We start from the raw sequence: 22,251 nt of genomic DNA, 5'->3' as shown, positions 1-22,251 counted from the left end.
GACTCATCCTCTTTCTCGTGGCTCGGTTTACGGGGGAATTCAGAAACTAAGATGTTTGAAAGAAGTTGGAAAGACATAGCCTACATGCTGCATTCTTTGTTTATTTCAGATGTGTTGTTTACAGCACAAACAGATGTCTCTGATTTGGTTGCTTCACTCGCTCTTCTTTCCCCTCCTTCTTTATTTCTCACTTCTTCACCACTATTAGATTTCATAGACTGAACTCTCTTATATCAGAAGCAGGTGTCTGTTCTCTGGCCTGAAATCAATGTCAATAAACTTGGCTGGAGTTAAACAGATCTAATAAGATGACAGGCACACTGACTCCCACATTTAAAGTTCCATTTTTAAGTTGCATGTGCACACACTCATAAAAACACACTTGTATCACGCAGATAAAGTGCTCTGTTGGCATATAGAGGTTGCATGCATCATGAAGAGATTAAAGGACTTAAAACTCTTTGTGAGAACTTGAACAGAAGGTCAGAGCTGTCACACTTCAGCACATTTGGCAACCAGACTCTAAAAACACGTTTGTTCTTACAAATAACAGTTGATTAAGACACGTTTCAGAATGATACTGACGTCATTTCAATTCTTGGAGGTGCATTATCACTGACAACAGGACTGGAACAAAAGGAGTGGATTTATTGAAGAGCTGTTGAAAAGTATCGTTTGTATAAGTAACATCATCTGAAAATGATCGAAAGAGTGGAGCTCGGGTGAAGAAGATCGGGGTGCAAAGGCCCAGACACTGCCTCTCACTCCAAAGTATTAGCAGCAGACATCACATGAAAGCAGTGTTGTAGGCAGAAATTTATTATTGGATAGGCCTCAGAAAATAATAGGTCGGCATGCTCTCAGGCAGCCCAACAGCAGTCCACACCATTACGGTTGAAAAAACACGCAAGCAACTGTACGACAGCGAATTAGGGCCATTGTAATTAGAAGAAGAAGAGGTGTGGTTGTCTAGCAATCCCCCCGACGATATTCATTCCACAACAATGATCCGCTCCCTGTACATTATCTCTGACTTAGTGTTTAGTGGAAACACATCACAATAAGCATCTGGAATTTGGCCTATTCTGACGTAAACAACATAATTTATGACTTCATAAACTCAGAGAGTTTTTCAAGTCTGACAGTCTTTGCCGATTTTCAACCTCAGTCCCATCATGCTGTTATGGGGAACTAATGCCATTAAGATGGAAATATGGCTCTGTGCCTTTGAGGAAGCTATCTGCTTCTCCAATGGGCCTGGAAAACCTCCACCAGACTACGTAACACGTGTCATCTGGCGGAGGCCAGGGAGCTCGCTAAACTACACTTTCTCAATCTAGTATGCCCGCCTCCGATGTCATGTCTCGTTCAAAATCGTCAGGTTTGAAATGTAGACTGCCGACCTGCAGATTTTTTAGACAATCCACCGGTATATTCTTGTCATATTTTGGATTCTGTATCGCTCTGAGCCATTGCCTGCAGCGATACAGTAGTATTTCACTCCAGCGTCTCTCGCCGGGCCATTCCTTTCAGAGGGAGGTGCGCAATGCACTCTGGGTGTTGTAGGAATGTAGAATGGGCGAAACCATGAGCTGTTAAATATTATTGCTTCTATCAATTACAGAGAACACCAGCTTTGACTGACAGTGGCTTTTTCCAGTTGCTACTTTAATGGGCACGCCTGGGTCATTTGTTTGTGGGCCAAGGCACAGCCAGGTCTACCCTTCCCTACATGCCTGCATGAAATACTCTGCAACTGGCACAATCAGTCAAGGTAAAGTCATGAATCTGTGTGGAAGACAATCATGATATATTTCCTGCCAAGGAAGGTATTAGTCACTCTGTGACACAGGACAATAAAACCAGTTTGCAGGGTTACAACTTCCGTGTTCATACTCCCTGAAAAACGGGTACTGACGACAAAATAATGCTTCCTGTTCCAGCACAAAACCCAGAGGTTGTTCTGTAAACAATTGAAATGGATTCTAACCCACTTTTTTAACAAGATGTAACATCTATTGATCCACTCAAATACAGTTGTCTACATAAAGGAGCCTCCACCTGTTTATGTTGGCGCACTGATGTCTGTATTATCCGCTCAAATGATGGTGAACTGTTGCAGTGTTGAAGTGTTAACACGACTACAGGTCCCTCGTTGAGCTCGGACATGACGTGTAGCAGCTGTTAGCAGGCAAAACGATTATTTCTATTGTTTTGGACTCAATATTGTGTAAAACTAAGTATTCAAATAAGAGCAGGAAAAATCATAGTATATAATATGAGAGTTTAATTAATGAGTCCAAGTACATGGTATTTATCCACTATATAAACATGGATGAGCCTGGGACACCTGTTCAACTGCCAGATGTTTGTGAATGTCCATCTGCATGTGCGCGTTATCTCTGTGTTGCATAATGTGCCGAGTAATGAGGGAAAGAGAGACAGATCAACTGTTATCATGCTGAAAGAAAGGGGCAGTATAATGGTGTGTGGGAAGCGTACACTAAAGCTCTAATAAAATTTAATGACACAGAATGAACTAAACTACAAGAGAACATAACCCAGCTTCTCCTCTGCTCCCCCCCCAGGGCTCCATCCAGCAGCTGGTGCTGAAGTCGGATCCCACGGCCCCGGATGACCAGTGTGAGGAGGACGATCCGTATGTGAGTGAAAACACACACAGAACACAGAGTCTGAAAGACATTATGTTCTTATTCTGTTAGAACATGCAGGCGCCGGTGCCGAAATGTGGAACTAGTCCTCCCTCTAGTGGCAGAAAGGGTGCACTACAGTAAACCTTGTGGACAGCTTCTTGCATGCTTCAGTGTGTTGAGTCCTTATTTTTCCAATTAAAGGAGAGAAAGAGTGTTTCTAGAAGGTTCCGGATGACCCTGTTTTTCTCCCCTGCACAAAACCAGGTCCATAATATAGAAGAATTTGACTTGGCTGCCCTGAACCTTGACCTTTAACCTTATCTAAAACTTTTGGACACTTAACACCAAGAAAAACCTCATCGCCCAGCAGACAGCAGTGCCAAAACTAACTGGAAACAGAAAATGTCACATCAGTGTAATGTGAAGGGATACTTTTGGCTGTGTACTTTATACTGTATATGACCCAAAGCATTTAGATTAGTGTGCTCATAAAGATAAGGGACAGTTTAATGTCAGGGGGAGTTGATCTTTTGTAGCTAAAATGGAAGCAGTGAGAATTTATTAGCTCATTTCTCTGTTAATTCTTCTGTCAATATCTTTTGAAATTTTAGAACAATTTTATGCAAACAATAAAACATCCATCCATCCATAATCTGCACCGCTAATCCTGTTCAGGGTCGCGGGACGGCTGGAGTCCATCCCAGTTGTCATTGGGCGAGAGGCAGGGTACACCCTGAACTGATCACCAGTCATTCATAGAGACAGACAACCTTTCACGCTCACACTCACACCTTTAGGCCAATTTAGAGTCACAAATGACCCTAACGAGCATGTCTTTGGACTGTGGGAGGAAGCCAGAGTACCTGGAGGAAACCCACACATGCAAACTCCACACAGAAAGGCCCCATACATCCAACTAGGAACCTTCTAGCTGTGGGGCAACAGCGCTAACCACTGCACCACCGTGCAGGCCAACAGTAACACTCAAAAATAACAAGACTAGGTCAAAACCTAGTATGTGGCTGACCGCATCAGGTCAATGTGCACTTTTGTGGGCAATGTGTTACAAGGGCTGTCCTTATGAGGCCGATGACAACGTGTTTGAAAGCAGGTGCAGACGTACTGTAGGTGAGGATAGCGGACAAGCAGCGGAGGAGCAGCCCCGCCTACTCCCCGAACAAAGTATCCAGAGCCGTATAGACAGAGAGTCGCGTCAGCGGAGGTCCAATATGCTCCATGATCCGCCATTGCGATGTCGCAACTCTCTCTCTCTACGGCTGTGAAAGTACTGTCACTCACTCAGTCTGTTACTCAGTCAGTCACACACAGACCCGTGTGTAGGGCAGTCAGCCAAAAACAGTGATTCATAAAGTGTGGATTAAGACACACTCGTAGCTGTAAGGCACAAAAATTGTAGCCATGTCTGTTTGTTTCCACTTGAATGAAACAAATTCATAGTGTGTGTGTGTGTTATAAGGAGGACCTAATCTTCTCTGTATAACAGCAATTACAATTGACCCTTCGCTAAGTCCCGCCCCCCTTGGTTACTGTTGCTATGCATGTCAAGCTTTTGCATCGGCATGTAAATATCATGGCGTTTTCAAATATAACAGTGAGAGATGTTTAAGGGAAATAACAGCAAATTTGTGGAAAAATAGTTCCCGAATATAAGTAGACAGAAAGGACGACAGTATGCATTTGAAAGCTGCATCTATAATATCATTTGTCAGCAGAGTGTTGAGGAAGAGGACATAAAAATCTGGTGAGGTCTTCCACAATTTTTAATCCATGTCCGACATCTCTCCTCTCGAGTTTTTGGCTTAGGAAAAGCAAAAAATATAACCCCCCCCCCTAAACTTTGAGGACATCTGCAGATTCCATATACACACCGTTTCAGCATTTCTCCTTGTTCTGGAAGCTTGACAGGCCTCCCGCGCCTAGTTACGGTTGCTAACGTAGAATTTGACAGCGGGCGTTCAAGGGTGAATTCAAGCGAAGGGTCAATTGTCAATTTTTTTTATTTCTGTACACTTTTTCCGCAGAAGATCTCAATCAGTAAAGGCATCCATACTAAATGAGGCACAGCAGTGTCCTTGTGATGCTAAGCATGGTTTGATATCTTCCTGAGGATAAACACTTGGCCTGCGCTCCGAATCAACAGTTTCCTTCTCCTCCTATCATTGTTTGGAACATGAATAAACTTTGATATCCAGTGTTTTCATAGTCAAAGTTGAGCTATAAACAGTACAATCAGTGTCATGATGGAAACTGTGGGAAAACAAACACTTGGTACCCAACATTTTCTTTTATTAAATGAGCGTAACTGCGTTTTTGGCGAGCGTCCTCGTTTGGCTTCCTTGAAGGGAGCTTTTAATCATTTCTGTCTGTTCATCCTCTCACTCCTTTTTGTCTGCAGGCGTCTGGATACGGCAGCGGTGACGATGCTTATGAAGACATGGAGGGACGAGAGGAAGTGAAGAAGATTGTGGAGGAGAGAGAGTATACCATGGTGTGTGTACACACTCACACTGACTCAATACACTCCACACTATCTCTGCATCCTCTTTTCCATTCAGCTGGGTTGGACATGGACCAAAGAAAACAGCTCTTATCCTCTCAGGCTGGTGGAGACTGGAACACGGTGATATGTGCGGCTCCCTGCCAGCTCTGTGCTCTCTGAAATAAAGAAAAAGAAAAGGAGAGACAGAGATGGAAAGGATACAAGATTATTTAACTTTGAGAAAATATTTTAGGATTTTTGTCCTTTCCTTTTTATGCTTTGAAAAGGATGACAAGATTAGTGCAGGAAACAGCTTAACAGCAAGCAGTGGAGGCTGCAGAGAGTCACTGAGCCAGCCAAGAAACAGCAACTCCCTGTACCACCTTTACATCCTGGTTAGTGTAGCTAACAATATATTATGTGATATACTGAGTTAGCTTTAGAGCTGCTGGCAGCTGAAGTGAGGCTAGCTGTCCCCCCCCTGCGTCCTGTCTTCATGCCAAGCTAAGCTAATTGTCTTCTGGATCCAGCTTCATTACTACGATACAAACACTGTCGGCTTTACATTTGGGGTAGATGGTAGCTCAGTCTGTAGGTGGCTGGTTCAAGTCCTGGTACAGACCAACCATGGCATTGGGGCTGGTAGCTGGAGAGGTGAGAGCTGTTCCTTTCCTGGGCACTGTCGAGATGCCCCGGAGCAAGGCACCAAATCCCCCAACTGCTCGGGGCGCATGTCCATGTGCAGCCCCCTCACTCTGACATCTCTCCATTAGTGCATGTCCATAAGGTCCTGTTCGTGCATGTGTGTATTTCAGGCCTACGTGTGTGTAGCATGTTTGTAAAAACAGAGTGAAAAACAATTATTTTTCAATTCTTCTTCTTCTTCTTCTTCATGATTGTCTTCTTTTCCATCTTTGTCTTCTTGTCTTCTTTTTCCTTCTTCTACTTCTTCTGTCTTCCTTTTTTTGTTTTCTTCTACTTCTTTTGTCTTCTTCTTCTTCTGTCTTCCTTTTCCGTCTTCTTCTACTTCTTTTGTCTTCTTCTTCTGACTTCCCTTTCCGTCTTCTTCTACTTCTTCTGTCTTCCTTTTCTGTCTTCTTCTACTTCTTCTGTCTTCTTCTTCTTCTATCTTCCTCTCCTCCTCCTCCTCCTGCTTCTTCCCTTTCGTCTTCTTCTGCTAACACTCAGCAAATAAGCCGGAGAATCATTTCCTAAACAACATTCAGACTTGATGAAATGATTTACTCCCAGCCTACCTGTGGCACTCCGCCCCTGCACTCAATGCGCATGAGCAGTCCCTCTCTCTACCACAAGCTAAAGCTAGCAAGCAAGTTGCACAAGAAAGACGATAGTTAGATTTGCTCACTGCAACTAAACTGATTTAAACTTGTGCCTACATTATCAGGAGTACTTTTACTTTTACTGTTACTTTCCTCCCCTGCAGGAAAACCAGCCTTCAAAAAGTGAAATTCAGTAAAAGCAATGTCACTGAGATTTGGAAGTATGAGGTGTTTTCCAGAAGTCTGACAGCTCTTATCCGGCACTCTTCAGGGAAGATGATATTTATTGCTTTTTAGCTGCTACTCATTTCCATAGATCATTCACAAACAGGCCGGCAGGACATGAGCTCAAGATGTTTTATCGCCGCATTGTCAAAATAATGCAGAAATGATGATGTACCGCAGCAGTGTGAGTCAGCCTGGTGTAATGTGAGGAATGTGTCTCTCCGTCTGACACTGTAGTCGCATCTGCTCTGAGAGAAACATTTCCTGCCGTCTGTGGCAAACACTCATTTTTCTCTTTTATTCAGAGAGACTGTTTTTGTTGGATCTGAAAATAAAGTTTTTATGCAAGTCAAAAGCTAAAATATGTATAATATACTGTAAGAAACTCACTCTTTGGCTTGTTAATCTTCTTTTTGAAACATTGTTGTGGAATATTTTACTCAAAAACATGCTGATTGAACAAAAAAAGCCCTAAAAAATATATATATGCAAATGATTTCCTGTCAGATTACGAATTTCTAATCTGGTCCTATTTACATTTAATAAAGAAAATGATACAATTTCTTACAGACCATCAACAACTACCAAACAAAAAAGAACTTGAACTATTGATTTGCACGTTTTTGTGAGGTGACGCTGTCATTGTTTTAGCCCCTCCCAGAGCTGGACCCCACCGACAGCGCCCCGGTCCGAGCTCCGCCCACTGAGATGTCCCTGTTTGACGATGAAGACATCGAGGAGACTTCCGGAGAGGAGGCAGAGACGACCACAGTCAGAGGTGACAAAAGATAACAGAAACCTTGGTTATATATATCATTATATGTTGGGAGATTTGTCTTTGGGTCGGACATACAGTAAAAGTGATGCTGTAAGACGTACATGACCAAAGCTGCTTCTCCATTGGTGTAATACCTGAATTAGCCAGCAGATGGTGCTAGAAGAGACAACATAGCTGTCTTCACAGTTAAACGACCTTTTCTGACTCTTTTTCTTTCCCCTTTTTCTCTTCGCTGACTTTTTCTAAGTTAAGGTTTCACCTCCTGATTGATCACATTAGTTTCCATTCTGTATGCTTCCACCTTTAAAACCGTCCTAACGAAGAGTTATCTTACTAAAAACTGAACTCCAGTTGTTCTCATGTGATCGCTCTTTGTCTGTTACAGTGAAATCACTCAGGACGGATCCTACTGCCTCCGTACCCGACACTGTGAGTGCTGATTTTCTTCATAATTCAGATTATTATTGAAGGAAATGCAGTGGCTATTTAAGATTTTATGATTAAAAATTATCTGTTTTATTAGAGCAGTAGTTTGCAGAATATATTGTTTAAATATACCCCTCCCTTCAGCCGAAATCCTGCAGTGCAAAGGTATCACAATCACCCTAACTGAGGCTCAATATTTGCCTAATTTAAAATTTTAATCATGGGTAAAAGCTGGACTAACCGACATTATGATTAGTACATTTATCACACAAAACCAACTTGTGTTTATTAACGACTGAGTCTATTCTACCTTCAGTCCCTGCAGGTGTCTCCAAGACAGAAAGGGGAGCGAGGTGAACCAGGTCCATCTGGTCCCCCAGGACCTCCAGGCCCTCCAGGACACGCCTCGGGAGACGGGGAGGGAGGGGAGCCGGGACCCCGGGGTCCACAGGGGCCGCAGGGTCCTGCAGGCAAAGCTGGAGTTCCTGGAAAAGATGGACAACCTGTGAGTTATATTTATATCCATTTGATATCCTACTTTCAAACTAGGTAGCTACAGGACGCCAAGAAGCTGTTAGAGCACACTTGCGTGGGTCAGTCCTGCAGGTCAAGGGATCAAATGATGGATTGTTCTTCCATTTTTGTCTTTTCTCCAGGGAAGCAAAGGTGAAGCAGGCGCAGAGGTAAGTCAAGTCTTTGCACTGCTGTAGATTCATGGTTTCATTCTTGTGGAAGTCATTTTTCAGTGTCTCTGGTGAAAGCTGATGCAGGAATGTATTATAAACACTCAGGTGCTAACGTAAGAGCTGCTCTTTATACTTTTGCTCGTCCAACCCAGCTGCCGTTAATGACCTCTAGAGGGGCGAGTCTGGCCTCTTTCCTGCTTTCACCACCTACAACTGGACGAAGTATCAGCGTGCTACACTTACATGACCTCTGATGTATTACTTAATACTTCTGAAACTTTTCCCAGGGTGCAACTGGGATTCCAGGATTTCCAGGACTGCAGGGAGACCCCGGTCCTCAGGGAGAAAAGGTAAGCAATACCCTCTTTTCATATCATGACACTTGGATGTAAATATGTCCAGGATATTAGTACTTACTTATCCCTTATCACTATTATTGTATAAATGTACACATTCACAGACATCTCACTGCTCTCCCGTCTCCCTCAGGGTGATCCTGGTGTTGGTCTTCCAGGCCCTCCTGGTCCTCCAGGTCAACCTAGCAAGTCCTCCAGGTTCCTGGTAGGTTTCATTGGATTCATCTCCTAAAAAAATCCATCATAACTTTTCAATTAAAAAGCCTTTCCTGTTTGCTATTTGCAAATCTTGTTGGGTTGTTTCACATTACACAACACGTCACAGCTGGTCTTTAAGCTTTTGGATAATCTGGTTGATTTTAATTCGAGCAAGAGGAGATTAATCCCAAATAGCTGAACCCGTTAAGGTTTATTCTTCCAAAAAACACTGAAAAATTCAGCTTCAGTTCTGCTCTTGTTGTTTTCCGTTGTGTTTTCATTAGGAGGGGTCTGGATTTGAAGACTTTGACAGCGATGCAGAGATCCTCAGGGTAAGTGAGCTGTGTTTGTTCTCTCTGTGACGTTAGAGAATATTTAGCATCACGTTATTTTCTTATATCCAGTTTAAGGTTGACTTTTATTTTATTTTATATTACACCGACTAAAAACAATCTCACTTTGTTTGCTTGTTAGCTAGAGATACGATCTACTTCCGTACCCCTTAATATAACTCAGATATGTCCTCTTTTATCAGGGGCCTCCGGGGCCTCCTGGCCCTCCTGGACAGCCAGGGCCCCTATCCAAGGACTTCTTCCCCGGACCACCTGGAGTCCCTGGGAGAGATGGGAAGGAAGGAGAGAGGGGTGGACCTGGACTTCCTGTAAGTAAAACATTATTCCCTCCTTCCTTTTTCTTATATTTCATGTATGAGAAAGCTTTTATTTTGTTGAACAAGACAGCAGGGAGTTTGTGGAAAGCTCTCTTCTCTGCATTTCTTACCTAGCTTCTGTTTTCAGGTGATTGAGGACTGGTTTAGTGCCTCTGGTTCTGGGTCTGGTTCTGGTTCAGGGTCTGGTCAGGTATTAACAAGTGGTCCCATCAGAAGGGGCTGAAAAGACAGTATTTCCCCCAACTTTATTTTGAAAACCCATGTTCCTTCCCTGCTTTCCTGCAGCCCAGTATACGTCTATAGGTCAACTTTGTGTGTGGTTCAGAGAGACTACGGCCGCTTACATACAGTGTGCATATTGATTATAGGTTTGAAGTATTGGCAGAAAGTACTGTAAGCGCTTCAGAACATGGTCAGCTGCAGCATCTGTTGGGGGAAATGTGTCTTTTTGTTTAAGCTTTTACTAACTGTGTGAATGGAAACAATACACAAAGGTTTATAATATTTACTACAGCTCTGTTTTGGTGCATTAAAGGTTTCACGTCAGTTCCTGGGAGCCAAGTAGCTCGGTTTAATACGCTCTCACATCCTGTTAGCTTGCACCTAGCGTCCACCTCTGGTCCCATGCTAACTGTGTGGTTAAAGTACAGTTAACTCCTACTGTTGTCGGTGTGTGGAAAGGAGATATATGCATGTAAAATCATGGATGTAACTGTAGTGTTGTCACCTTTGCAGGGAGTCGATGGAAGAGACGGGGATCCAGGGCGTGCTGGGGAGAAAGGAGACAAGGTGAGGCTCATGAGTGCATCCTCCCAATTTATTCTGACTATTAAGAAAGAAACTAGAACTAAATATGTCGACATTTTTTTGACGCCTGGAAAACCAGTCAAATCTGAAAAGCAGCCCGGACCAGCCTCTTGCTTGCTTGTTGTATGAGCTCACAGTGATTTCCCCTGAGCAGGCCTCTTAGTGCTCTGTTAGCCAAAACAATTACACTCAAACTAAACAACCAGCTAACACACAGAGCCAAGCTGTTAATGAGGTGACCCCCGAGGACTAATAAAGCCATGAGGATCGAGTGTAAACAAGCTTGTGTTGCAATCGCTGTGCAGTCTTTCTAAGTCACTGCTGGAGCTCATGTTATAGTTGATCTGTTTAACAGGGAGAGCCTGGTGTGAGCGGGGTACCAGGAGCAAAGGTAAAATCTTACTGCTTCCCCCTCAGGAATTGTTATTATGTATCTGGTTTCATGTTCACATTGCATGGATGATGATGTCACATGTCTTGCAGGGAGATCAGGGCCCTGCAGGGTTTCCAGGCCTTCCAGGCTCAGACGGTCCAGAAGGGCAGCCTGGTCCCAGGGGTCTACCTGGCCCTCCTGGGCCTCCAGGTCCTCCAAGCAGAGGCTACACCATGGACTTTGAGGTACAGTCTGTTGTACTAACTCGTACGTATAGAGGCCCTTTCTGTGTGGAGTTTGCATGTTCTCCCCGTGCATGTGTGGGCTCCCTCCGGGTACTCGGGCTCCTACAGTCCTCAGACGTGATCGTTAGGTTCATTTGTGACTCTAAATTGCCCGTAGGTGTGAGTGTGAAAAGTTGTCTGTCTATGTGTCAGCCCTGTGAATGATCAGTCCAGGTGTAACCCCGCCTCTCGCCCAATGACAGCTGGGATAGGCTTTAGCCCCCTACGACCCTGAACAGGATAAGATGTATAGATAATGGATGGATGGAATTAGGAAATATTGGCATGCAAACATCCATTATATATTAATAGCATGCTGTTTTTTGGCACAATCACATCAAAACTTACAGTGAACTATGAATTCCCTTTTGTTCAATTGTTCAGGACTTGGAAGGATCAGGAATACTGAGTGGCTTTGGACCTGCGCCCTCCGGAGGCCCACAGGTACAACTGCAACTGTGTTTGCACCAAGATCAATATTTTGCTTGAATCATAATTAAGTGGAGTTTTTTTTGTTACCTCAAATGAATTAACTTGTATTTACTACACAGGGACCTCCAGGAATCCCGGGCTTGAAAGGACCGCAGGTGAGATAGATGTGCTTCAGTGATATGTTCTGTATTAGTGAAGGTGTTTGACTGCATTTCCCTTCTGTGGACTGAAGGTTATAGGAGGTTTAAAACTTGCTTAATGTTACTGTCAGGGCAAATTAAAGATAAGCATATACATTTTAAAATTCAGGTTTTATGTTTGGGTTTTACTTCAAACATCCTTTTTCTCCTTCTTGCCTCTCGCAGGGTAAAGATGGCTCAAATGGCTTCCCAGGAGAGCCAGGGCAAAAGGTGAGTGTGCCGTCAGGTGACTCAGCATGAGTCGGAAAAGCTTCTTAAATGTCTGCAAGTCTGAGGTAAACAGCTGTAGAGCCAATTACATCAGGGTATTGACATTGCATTTTACTTCTGGTGAAATGAGGGGTGCAGGTCATGTCATAGTGATGGATGTTTCTTTGTGGTGTCTGTAGGGGCAGCCTGGCATCATAGGACGACCAGGGTTTCCAGGATTGGAGGGACTGAAGGGGGCAGAGGTCAGTAAAAGGAAATACTTAAAGATACAGGAACTAATTAAGGATTTCATTAAAATAACAGTCTTTTGTTGGACTTAAAGTTTACTAAAATCTGTCGGTGAAAGCGACTCCTTAAAGACAAGCAAAGAAAAGCAAAGGAACAGCAGGTTTTATGGATGGAAATAGTTAAAATACTGAGTGTTTAACTTTGTGTCTCATCTCGTTTCATCTTCAGGGCCAAAAAGGGAACAAAGGTGATGCAGGACTAAAGGTGAGAGCATCCAGGAGGGAGATGTGACGGCCACACTCACACATGCACGCCTTTGAAGTTTGTGTCTGTCAGAAAATAAAATGTCAAACGTGTCTTTCAGGGAGAGGCGGGACGGGACGGTCTCAGTTTGCCCGGGCCTCCAGGACCACCTGGACCACCGGGACCAATCATCAACCTGCAGGATGTAAGTAACACCTGAACACAGCTCTTTAGGAGAAGGATCACGCAGTGCCAGTATCTACGGACCTGCTGAGCGATGAGAACAAAGCACATCTGTGTGGTTGATTTGCTCAGTGAGCCAGTTTCTCCTCCTGCCTCTCATCCAGCTCCTGCTGAACGATACAGATGGTGCCTTCAACTTCTCAGGGATTTTTGAAGCTCAGGGAGCAGCTGTGAGTACAAAACATCAATCACAAACCGAATGAATGTGACGTCATCGCAACAGAAAGTGTGTTTGGATTTGAGTTATTGTTGCAGAGAGTAACCGTCCCGTGTTCCAGTAGATGCGCTCAGCTGTCGGGTTCACTGTTCCGAACAAATTCAAACGAGTGCACAAACATGGATTTGACGTCATGCAGAGAAATTGTTTTAACTTTATTCCTAACACGAAATTAAGACCTGGAGTTATTTTAAACTTTTGTTTTCGATATGTTTGCAGGGACTGAAGGGTGACATGGGGTTGCCAGGAGTTCAAGGACCTCCAGGACTAAGAGTAAGAGCATGCTCACATATCTTTGCTCACGTATTGTGCTTGTAAGATATCTAAGCAAACTAAAAGGACATGTTCCTCTGTCTGCTTTGTTTGTTTGTTTACCTGTGTGTGTGTGTGTGTGTGTGTGTGTGTATATGCAGGGTGAAAAGGGTGAGCCAGGAATCGTCATCGCAGCAGATGGATCCATGATGTCAGGCCTGGCTGGTCCAACAGGACCCAAAGGAGACAAGGTTATATTTGTTATCGCATTCTTATGACTTTAAAGTGATAATCTCGAAGATCTCAGTTTTGTTCTCTTTGGCGGCACCTGTGGTGATAAACGGTAATTGCAGGAGCACACTTTGTGACGTCCACGGTTGGCTCCGGTTGTAACTCTTGATTTTCCTCCCTTACGGTCGCTTTCCTTTTCAGACTGTTTGCTTCATCTGAGCGTCGAGTTTGTTTCTTTTTCTTTGGATTTTCACTTCTTGTTGAAGTTGTATCTGTAGTCATCCATCTTTTCTTTGTTTGTTCAGCCATAGTAGATTACTGTTTACTCGCAACACTTGCAGAGAGCGGAAAAGCAGCCGCTTAGCTCCTCCTACCCTCTCTGGCAGACCAACCACTGCTGGCTGATGGAAAACGCGTCACTAACTGGGCGCTGCTTGTGATTTTTTCCACTTAAGTTGCCACAGACACCCAGTCTGTAATACTGCAAATGCAAAGGCTTTCATCAGTGGGCCATAAGCTCAATCACCATTGTGTTACCTCATTCGCTGATAGGTCGTGACTTCCAGATAACTTTCCTTGCATTATTCTTGCTTTACGTGCACTAACACAGGGCAGATATTCTGAGCATCGGTAGTAGCAGCTTTATGGCAAAATAAAGCATGACTTTTCATTGGAATTGTACTCTAACTGTTACTATATCTTTTGCAGGGAGATTTCGGTGTAGCCGGTCCTGCTGGAATTCCAGTAAGTCTTAACAGAGAGCAACAAAATCCAAACATTTCATAACGCCCTTAACTACCTGATTCAACAGCTCTGGATGAAGGTGCCTTAGTGACTTTATCTTCTACTCTACAGGGCCCTGTAGGACCATCAGGACCAAAAGGAGAGTTTGGTTTTCCTGGAAGACCTGTAAGCACCATGAAGTCGCTAAACATGTTCGATTCGCTGAACAAACTGTTCCTGTTGTAACCTTGATGCTTCTGCATGTCTGTCTGTGTAGGGTCGTCCAGGTCAGATGGGACTGAAAGGAGAGAGAGGGGACTCTGCAGGCCGGCCGGTGAGTCACACACCTGAGCTGATTAAGAGCGTGTGAACAGAACTTTGTATAATAGAAACGAATCTGCAAATTAAACTTCTACAGATTTAGTTTAGCAACTTTACAACATTATAAAGTTTTATAGCACCTACTTCTCCTTTAATCGCTGTGGATATCAAAATGTTCGATAAAACTCACCCTGTTGTCTTTTTTATTACCTCTCTTCCTCGTCTGCTCTTCTCAGGGACTTCCTGGTCCTCCGGGGCCACCGGGCCGCCCAGGAATGTTTAACTGCCCCAAAAGAGTAAGCACACACACACACACACATATGCATTAACACACACTCCTCAATCAGCAGGTGTGTTTTATTTGTAGTGTGCTCACTGTCCTCTCTGCTCCTCCGGTTTCTAAAGACAGTGTTCCCCGTCCCTCCCAGACCGCACTGCAAAATGCCTGTAAGTTTCAGTCAGTGCAGCCATACTGCTGACTTAACACGTCTTTAAAATGGTTTTTAATGATATAATTAATTACTAATGGATATAATCTTTATAACTCTTATTCCATCTTCATTACTCCTCAGCTGCCTGCACAATCTAAACCATAAGCACTCTTTTATTCTGTCTCTTTCACACATCCCCTCTTCTTCTTCTCCTTCAGATAAAGTGCATGTTGTTCTGTGTAACACTGGTCCTAACCTTTTATCACTCAGAACGGTTCCAGAATGGCTCTTAAATATTCCTGCTCGCTGCATGTCCGGTCAGGAAAGGTGAAGGCTCATTGCCAAAACAGAAATGAGGTATCACTAAAATCCACTGAAATTCTGCACGTGTCATTTGCATGTTGATAATAATATTAACAACACAGATTAGATGATTTAATATTTGATGATGGATTGAAATATTGTCACTCTTGTCGGGTAACTAACCTACGGTGGCTTTTGAGTAGGGGAAAAATCCTGAGATCCATTTTCCAAGTCTGATCTGAAATACTCTCCCTCCTGTTTTATGACTTAAGAACAGGTGGAAAAATAGATATAAAATAACTAAATATAAAAAAGTTTTTTTATTGGCTAGAAATAAAAAGCAATACCTTACGGAAGAGGATTAGGGCCACTGGAAAAAAAAAATTAAGGTCCAATAAAAAATTTTTTTTTTTTTTTTCGGAGAAAAAAAGTCAGAATTTTGAGAAAAAAGTCAGAATTCTGACTTTTTTTTCTCTGAAAAAAAAAAAAAAAAAATTTATTGGACCTTAATTTTTTTTTTTCAGTGGCCCTAATCCTCTTCTGTAATACCTCCATGTGAGTATGCTACATAACTTTCTAACACACAGTAAACATGAATCGTTTCTACACAGAACATGGGTTAGTGGTGCACTTCAGCCTCTTGTGGCCTAAGTGAGTATTACAACAAACACTTTTTTTCCCAGCTGCTTAAACTTTCACCACCAACTTTTAACAGCTGGGGAAAAAAGCAGCTTGGAATGGTAACCTAGCAACCTCAGTCAGACTAATAAAATGGATCATTAATGTCTTATTTTTCCCACTTGCCTCTCCGGTTTTCTGTACTCTGATGTTTATTCTGGAGATTTTAAATGTTTTATTGTCCAAACTTTTTCTTGTCATCTCTGACTGCTGTTAATGTTTGTGCTCCTTTTTTTGCAGCTCAATCCTAATGGAACTATTGCAGCAGGTAGGTTGGGTCATCTTCTTTATTTCCCTTCAATTATAAAACCTTTCAGTATATATATATATTTAGTACAGGTTGTTTTACTTTAAACTCCTCATCAACAAAAAAGGAAGGAAATATAATTTAATTTTTTGTCTTCTTTAAGGTAACTGTCAGACGGGACTGAAAGGAGACAAAGGAGAGAGAGGCCTTCCTGGGATACCAGCTCCACCAAGTGAGTCATCATTTCAGGTTTAAATCAAATCAAAGGATCAGAGCACTCCCAGGTGATAAATGTTCAATAACACAGAAACAATAAATGCATTTAAATGCACTTTAAACCTACCAACTTCTTTATTCTTTTAATTATAGATGTACTTAATTATATTAGTACATCTTAATGGATTTTGTATTTTAATTTACCTTTTAATTGCTCTAACTTTGGGTTTACAAAACATCTCCCCTTTAAGGTGATTCAAACATCCTTCTATCAACACTTTGCTGTCTGTTTTTTAATTGCTTTTCTAATTGACTCAATATGATGGTAAATGAGGGTTGTCCCTCAGTGATCTCTGGAGAATAAACAAAGGCTGATTAAAAAACTTTCATTTGAAGAAAAGAAGTTCATTTAAAGCTCTGTTTTTTATCTTTAAAGTGACATTTTATTCTCGTATTTATTTTTGTTTTAAGAACATTATTTGCATTAAAGAGAGAAATCACACTCCTGAGAATAAAGTAGTTCTTAGAATATGCAGAGACTGTTTGCGTGAGATAATTAGACATAAATCCCTCCTCTGTTTTTTCAGACACGTTCCTTCCCAGAGGCGTCTGGGTGAGTCTCACATCAAAGTGTAGCTTTAACACATTCTTTATGAGCCACTTCAACCAGGACTCATGTGTGTTTACGTGTGGGCATGTAATCGCAGGGGGCAGGAGGTGACCTGGGCTTTAAAGGAGAGAAGGGAGACAGGGGGGACAAAGGCTTTCCTGGACAACCTGGGATCCCTGGAAGACCAGGTCCTGTGGTGAGTCGAGTTCCCATCGATACACACGCTGAACCACTTTGTGAGGAAACAGTAATTACTAACTTCTTCCTGACACGTTTCAGGGACCCAAAGGAGAGTCAGTGCTGGGTCCACAAGGCCCCCCCGGGGTGCCGGGGTCATCGGGGATCCCAGGCTATGGCAGACCAGGACCGGTCGGCCCTCCTGGCCCACCGGGGCCTCCAGGACTCCCCGTGTCATCATCAAGATATGGCTCAGGTACAACTCATCAGTCAGACGTGTGTCATACATCTACATCCTCATTTAGGTCATGTAAGCAATAACAGCTGTAATGAGGTGTTGTCATGTTTTATTACGACAGCTCTGACCTTCTCTGGCCAGCCTGGTCCACCCGGACCTGCTGGACCACCTGGGCCCACGGGGAACACAGCATCTGTAAGTGAACTTGCCAATTAACCACACGTGAAGTATATATAGAACGCCATAAACATTTGCATGATTACATACCACACACACACCACACACACACTCAAATCCAAACCACAACAACCTTTGTTTTTTTCAGCTGAGGACCTTTTCGAGCCGCGAGGTCATGATGCAGCACACGGTCAGGGATGCAGAGGGGACTATGGCGTTCGTCACAGGAACAGGAAGTCTGTTCCTCAAAGTTTCACAGGGATGGAAAGAGATACAGGTACTGACTTCTACAAGACCTACATCTTTAGGTTGTTGTGAGTCTAATATTTAGTTCAGTCTATTAACACTTAACATCGTTTTAAACATCATACATGCATGTATATGTCAGAAAAATAAAAAAGGTTATTTTTGGCGGTGCCAGTTTAGCTCAGCGGCTAAATCGCGCATCTCACGTACAAAGGCTCAGTCCTCAAAGTGGCGGCCCCTGGTTCGACTTCCACCCTCTGCCCTATTTCCCCCCCTTGACTGTATCCACTATAAACTCTCAATAAAGACATAAAAAGCCCAAAAAAACTTTTAAAAAAGAGGGTAATTTCCTTGAATAGTTGTGTAACCTTATATGAACCCTCAGTGTACAGGAATCTGCCCCACAGCTGCACTTTGTAAAATAGAATAATGTTACAGAAAGTTCATCACTTTTCTGTTTATGATTTTTCACGTCAGCTAAACATACTTTTAGTGTAATGTTTGTGATTTAATCTCCAGCTGTGATTCAACAGCGTAACATCTCTGCTGGTTTCTGGAAATATTTTTAAAGGCCAACAGGATCATTATTAATCAACTAGTGTACAAAAGTATACGTTTTCTTTACTGATAAACAATAATATCAACAGTTTTACATAAAAGTGTTTCATTCAACTTTAATGTATGATGTTTTTTAATCAAAAACATTGTGTTTAAATGTTATACTATAGTTATAATAATAATACATTTTATATATATAGCACTTTAAAAGGTACTCAAAGGCACTTTACATGAAAGAAAGAACAGAAGCAACAATAGCAAAGACATTAAGAACATATACAATGAAAAAAACAAAAACAAAAAAGCAATCAAAGTACAAAAACTTACAGTTAAATAAAATATGTATATAAAGGTAAGAGAAAGTGAAAAAAAATAAAGAAATAATAAGAGATCGTAGGTTAAAAGCAGATTTAAATAGATTGGTTTTGAGTGCGGTTTTAGAGGAAGGAAGTGAGGGAGAGTTTCTAAGATGTTGGGGGAGAGAGTTGCAGAGGGAGGGGGCAGCAATGGAGAAGGCTCTGTCCCCCCAGGTCTGGCGTTTGGTTCGGGTGAGAGGGGTGGTGAGGTTGGCATCAGTAGATCTTAGGTTGCGGGTGGGAGTGTATTGGAGAAGGAGGTCAGTGAGGTAGGAGGGGGCAAGATTGTGAAGGGTGATGTAACAAACAAAGTGGTTGTGGGTAGAACATACTGACTATAATCCGTAGTCATGATTTGTCTTGTCTCCGCAGCTTGGCAGTCTGATCTACGTCTCCAATAACATCATCCCACAAGATGAGGTACTATCTTTTTTAACATCTTATTCATCAGTTGAAAATGTTTTTGTGGTATTTTGTACTCTATGTAATATTTCTTTCTTTCAACTGTTCTTTCAGCCTCGAGTCTCATATCTGATAAGAGGAGACACGACGGAGAGAGTGCGTTCAGCTACAGAGAGGGTGAGTGTCAATAAGGCTGCTTTGTTTTAAACATAACCTCTAGCTTGATTTGAGTGTTGACATTTAATTACTAAAGGGTGAATATTCTAGGACAAGGAATTTTAAAGATGGAGGCTATGACATATAATACGTAACACATGCTATATTTTTATAAGGCTTTCACAGCACAACTTTGTTTGATTCAGAAATACACAGAATTTGTTCGTGTTTGGTCGTTTTCCAGCATGTACACTTAAGTCAAACTTTGAGTATCCTTTGGTGGAATAACATCGACCTGTTTCTTCCTTCCAGCTCAACCTTGTGGCCTTGAACCAGCCCCACTCAGGCGACATGATGGGGCTCGACACGGCCGACCGGATGTGCTACGAGCAGGCCAAGGCGATGGGTTTGCCTCCGAACTACCGCGCCTTCATTTCTTCCCACAGGCAGGACCTGGTCCATGTGGTCTATCCCGGATTCAGGGAAACTCTACCAGTCACCAACCTCAGGGTGAGTCTGCTCAAACGACTAAGCTTTTATCCTTCAGGAACAATATGTCTAGCAGTATCTAACCCGCTTTGTTTCTACTTTCAGGGAGACATAATGTTCAGGAATTGGCGCTCTATTTTCAATGGCGAAAGTGGGCCAATCAATGCCAGGATACCCATCTACTCCTTTGATGGCCGGGATGTTTTAGCCGACCCCTTCTGGTCAGTGCACGTCACCATCACATCTTCACTGTTGTTTCTTTTAAATATTTTCTGTCGTGTTAATATTTTCTGTCGTCTTCCTCTCAGGCCTCAGAAGAGCATCTGGCACGGCTCCACCAGCAGAGGCCTCCGAGTGGTGGACAAACACTGTGAGACGTGGCGAGCGGACCACATGTCCGTGGTGGGCCAGTCGTCGAGCCTGACCTCAGGTCTGCTCCTGGGCCAGCAGACGCGAAGCTGTTCCAACCAGTACATCGTTCTTTGCATCGAGACCCACAAGAACTCTTAAATCCCCCCCCAATACCACTCCGCCAAAGAACCCACCAGCGTAAATGTTAAAGACTCTGGGAAAAGATTTGAGTGACTTTCTTAGAAAAGGATGTCGTTTTCAGCACATCTTTGGTGCTACGTGTAGCATTTTGTGTAAAAACAGAGGACCACAAACAGAACCTGTCTTTCCAAAAGAGGATATAAGTGCTTTTATTCTCTGTGTTCTGTGTTTTTTTTCTGAAGATTTAGAGGCAGTTATAAACTCTTGACACCAGCCAAGGTATAATCTGGGAATCTAAGCTAACGTGAGGAAGATGCTACGTTGTGGCACTGGAATCATGTCGCCTTAAAGGAATGTCCCTCCGATCCAGAAGATTTCCCCTCATATTCAACCTGGTGGCACATAACGTTAAATGCAGCACATGGGCTGATTGATTTTGTAGCAGTTTTTCTAACGCTAACAACAATGCTAACATCTCAAAGAGAATGTGGTAATGATTTACTAACGTTAAAATGAAACACGCAGCACCTTTTTATTCAAGGGAAGTGGAGTCATTTGCAACAAGACACATCTGCGTCACTTTAAATTAACTAAATATGGCTTATTTTTTTTTACTACAAAGGCTCCGTAGACTGTGTATAAGAAGTGTGTACAGCCACCTTGAAATTATCCATTCATTGGTAGACTACCTTTTTGAAGTTTCAGCCACCATCTTGGTTTATTTGGAGCCAGAAGTGACCATATTAAGACAACATGATGGATTTGCATTGCTACACCTCGCCACGCCCAAAAGCCTGCCCTTCTTTCTCCTACATTTTACTCTAAATGTGACCATATTTTACAAAACTAACAGCAAGCTACATTGAAAAAGACTTGAAACAAGCCATTGAGACCATAAACTCATTAGGAACATGTTTAATGTGATTATAAGTCAAGTTTGAGGTGACGTCGCCTCCTGTTAGCAAGAACGCGTAATGCAGTTTAAAGCCGGACGTATACAGTACTTGGTTTAAACTACACGTTTGGATACACATGGTGGCTGCCACGCGTTCCCTGTGTGTGTCTGGAGCGTCGGCTGTGCACGTCCTCAAAAATTAATGTTACGTTAGCGTGTGATGCAGTATGCACATGAACGGTAGAGGCAGAGGGGATGTGACGGGGTTAACACCACAGCAGCAGGGACAACAAGGGCAGAAAGTTTTGAAAACAAGCTGAGAGAAGTCTTCAACATCCACATCTGTACGATGTGTCATTGCCTCTGCACAGCAATAAACATGCCTGTCAAAACAGCTGGAGACAGATAGGTTCCATTTTAGAAGTCGACGTAGAAACCTGCAAAACTAAATGGAAACAAGTCCGGGACCGTTACGTCCGTGCACGTGGAAAATGTTGGAGAAACGGAGCGGGGACGGTGCCGACGAACACACATAAGCTGTCACTCTGCTCTCAGAGTTAACATCATAGTAACCTCCTCACCAGGTCTGTTGTTTACATGCTGCACGTACGGCCTGAGCTCTCTGGTGTGCCCTCTAGAGCAGCCATTACCCGGCCCACTTGCAATACCCCCGCGGCCCACCGGGGGGGGGGGGGGCAATCATTTGCAAAAACATGTAATTATTTAGAAGGGAAAAAAAGTTTCTAGATATTTTAAACCAAAATGATTTTTATAAACATTTTAAATATTTAAAACAGACCTATCATTATGTATGAGAATGTATTTCTCCATTGCTGAATGATACCATTATTTAATTTGTAATTAATTATTCGTTAATGAGCCTTTATGTTTCTGATCTCTGTGTGGGGATGGTGGACAGCTCCTTTCATAAAAGTGCTCTGAGCACACATCATTTGGCCTCCGTGTTGTTGATGGATTGTTGATGGATGTGGGCCGCGAACATTTTTGAGATTCTCAAGTGGGTCATGAGTCGGAGAGGTTGG

General features: G+C 42.8%; 1 protein-coding gene across 2 annotated transcripts in view; it reads left to right on the top strand.

Annotated features, from left to right (window-relative positions):
* Positions 1-20,973, top strand: part of LOC138595989 (collagen alpha-1(XVIII) chain-like) — a 62,470-nt gene extending 41,497 nt beyond the window's left edge. Inside the window, exons 6-44 of one of the 2 annotated variants that reach the window (XM_069667541.1) lie at positions 2,589-2,663; positions 5,071-5,163; positions 7,311-7,437; positions 7,823-7,866; positions 8,180-8,368; positions 8,520-8,546; positions 8,837-8,899; positions 9,039-9,110; positions 9,388-9,435; positions 9,639-9,764; positions 10,509-10,562; positions 10,936-10,971; positions 11,064-11,198; positions 11,622-11,681; positions 11,789-11,824; positions 12,035-12,079; positions 12,259-12,321; positions 12,536-12,571; positions 12,672-12,755; positions 12,898-12,963; positions 13,230-13,283; positions 13,424-13,513; positions 14,202-14,237; positions 14,349-14,402; positions 14,494-14,550; positions 14,774-14,833; positions 14,943-14,984; positions 16,190-16,217; positions 16,360-16,428; positions 17,000-17,025; positions 17,120-17,218; positions 17,302-17,455; positions 17,559-17,632; positions 17,763-17,891; positions 19,147-19,194; positions 19,291-19,353; positions 19,645-19,842; positions 19,927-20,042; positions 20,130-20,973. In XM_069667541.1, coding sequence (XP_069523642.1) covers positions 2,589-2,663; positions 5,071-5,163; positions 7,311-7,437; positions 7,823-7,866; positions 8,180-8,368; positions 8,520-8,546; positions 8,837-8,899; positions 9,039-9,110; positions 9,388-9,435; positions 9,639-9,764; positions 10,509-10,562; positions 10,936-10,971; positions 11,064-11,198; positions 11,622-11,681; positions 11,789-11,824; positions 12,035-12,079; positions 12,259-12,321; positions 12,536-12,571; positions 12,672-12,755; positions 12,898-12,963; positions 13,230-13,283; positions 13,424-13,513; positions 14,202-14,237; positions 14,349-14,402; positions 14,494-14,550; positions 14,774-14,833; positions 14,943-14,984; positions 16,190-16,217; positions 16,360-16,428; positions 17,000-17,025; positions 17,120-17,218; positions 17,302-17,455; positions 17,559-17,632; positions 17,763-17,891; positions 19,147-19,194; positions 19,291-19,353; positions 19,645-19,842; positions 19,927-20,042; positions 20,130-20,331 — 3,078 coding nt within the window. In that variant the 3' untranslated portion in view covers positions 20,332-20,973. The remainder of the gene's footprint in view (positions 1-2,588; positions 2,664-5,070; positions 5,164-7,310; positions 7,438-7,822; positions 7,867-8,179; positions 8,369-8,519; positions 8,547-8,836; positions 8,900-9,038; positions 9,111-9,387; positions 9,436-9,638; positions 9,765-10,508; positions 10,563-10,935; positions 10,972-11,063; positions 11,199-11,621; positions 11,682-11,788; positions 11,825-12,034; positions 12,080-12,258; positions 12,322-12,535; positions 12,572-12,671; positions 12,756-12,897; positions 12,964-13,229; positions 13,284-13,423; positions 13,514-14,201; positions 14,238-14,348; positions 14,403-14,493; positions 14,551-14,773; positions 14,834-14,942; positions 14,985-16,189; positions 16,218-16,359; positions 16,429-16,999; positions 17,026-17,119; positions 17,219-17,301; positions 17,456-17,558; positions 17,633-17,762; positions 17,892-19,146; positions 19,195-19,290; positions 19,354-19,644; positions 19,843-19,926; positions 20,043-20,129) is intronic. The other variant, XM_069667542.1, reaches the window with a different exon arrangement.
* Positions 20,974-22,251: the final 1,278 nt, after the last annotated feature.

The sequence above is a fragment of the Semicossyphus pulcher genome, unplaced genomic scaffold (genome assembly GCF_022749685.1).
Source record: "Semicossyphus pulcher isolate SPU_LCO1_2020_fin unplaced genomic scaffold, fSemPul1.0.p SCAF_18, whole genome shotgun sequence".
NCBI lineage: Eukaryota > Metazoa > Chordata > Actinopteri > Labriformes > Labridae > Semicossyphus > Semicossyphus pulcher.
The sequence above is the reverse complement of the archived record's forward strand: the minus strand, read 5'-3'. Positions and strand labels throughout refer to the sequence as shown.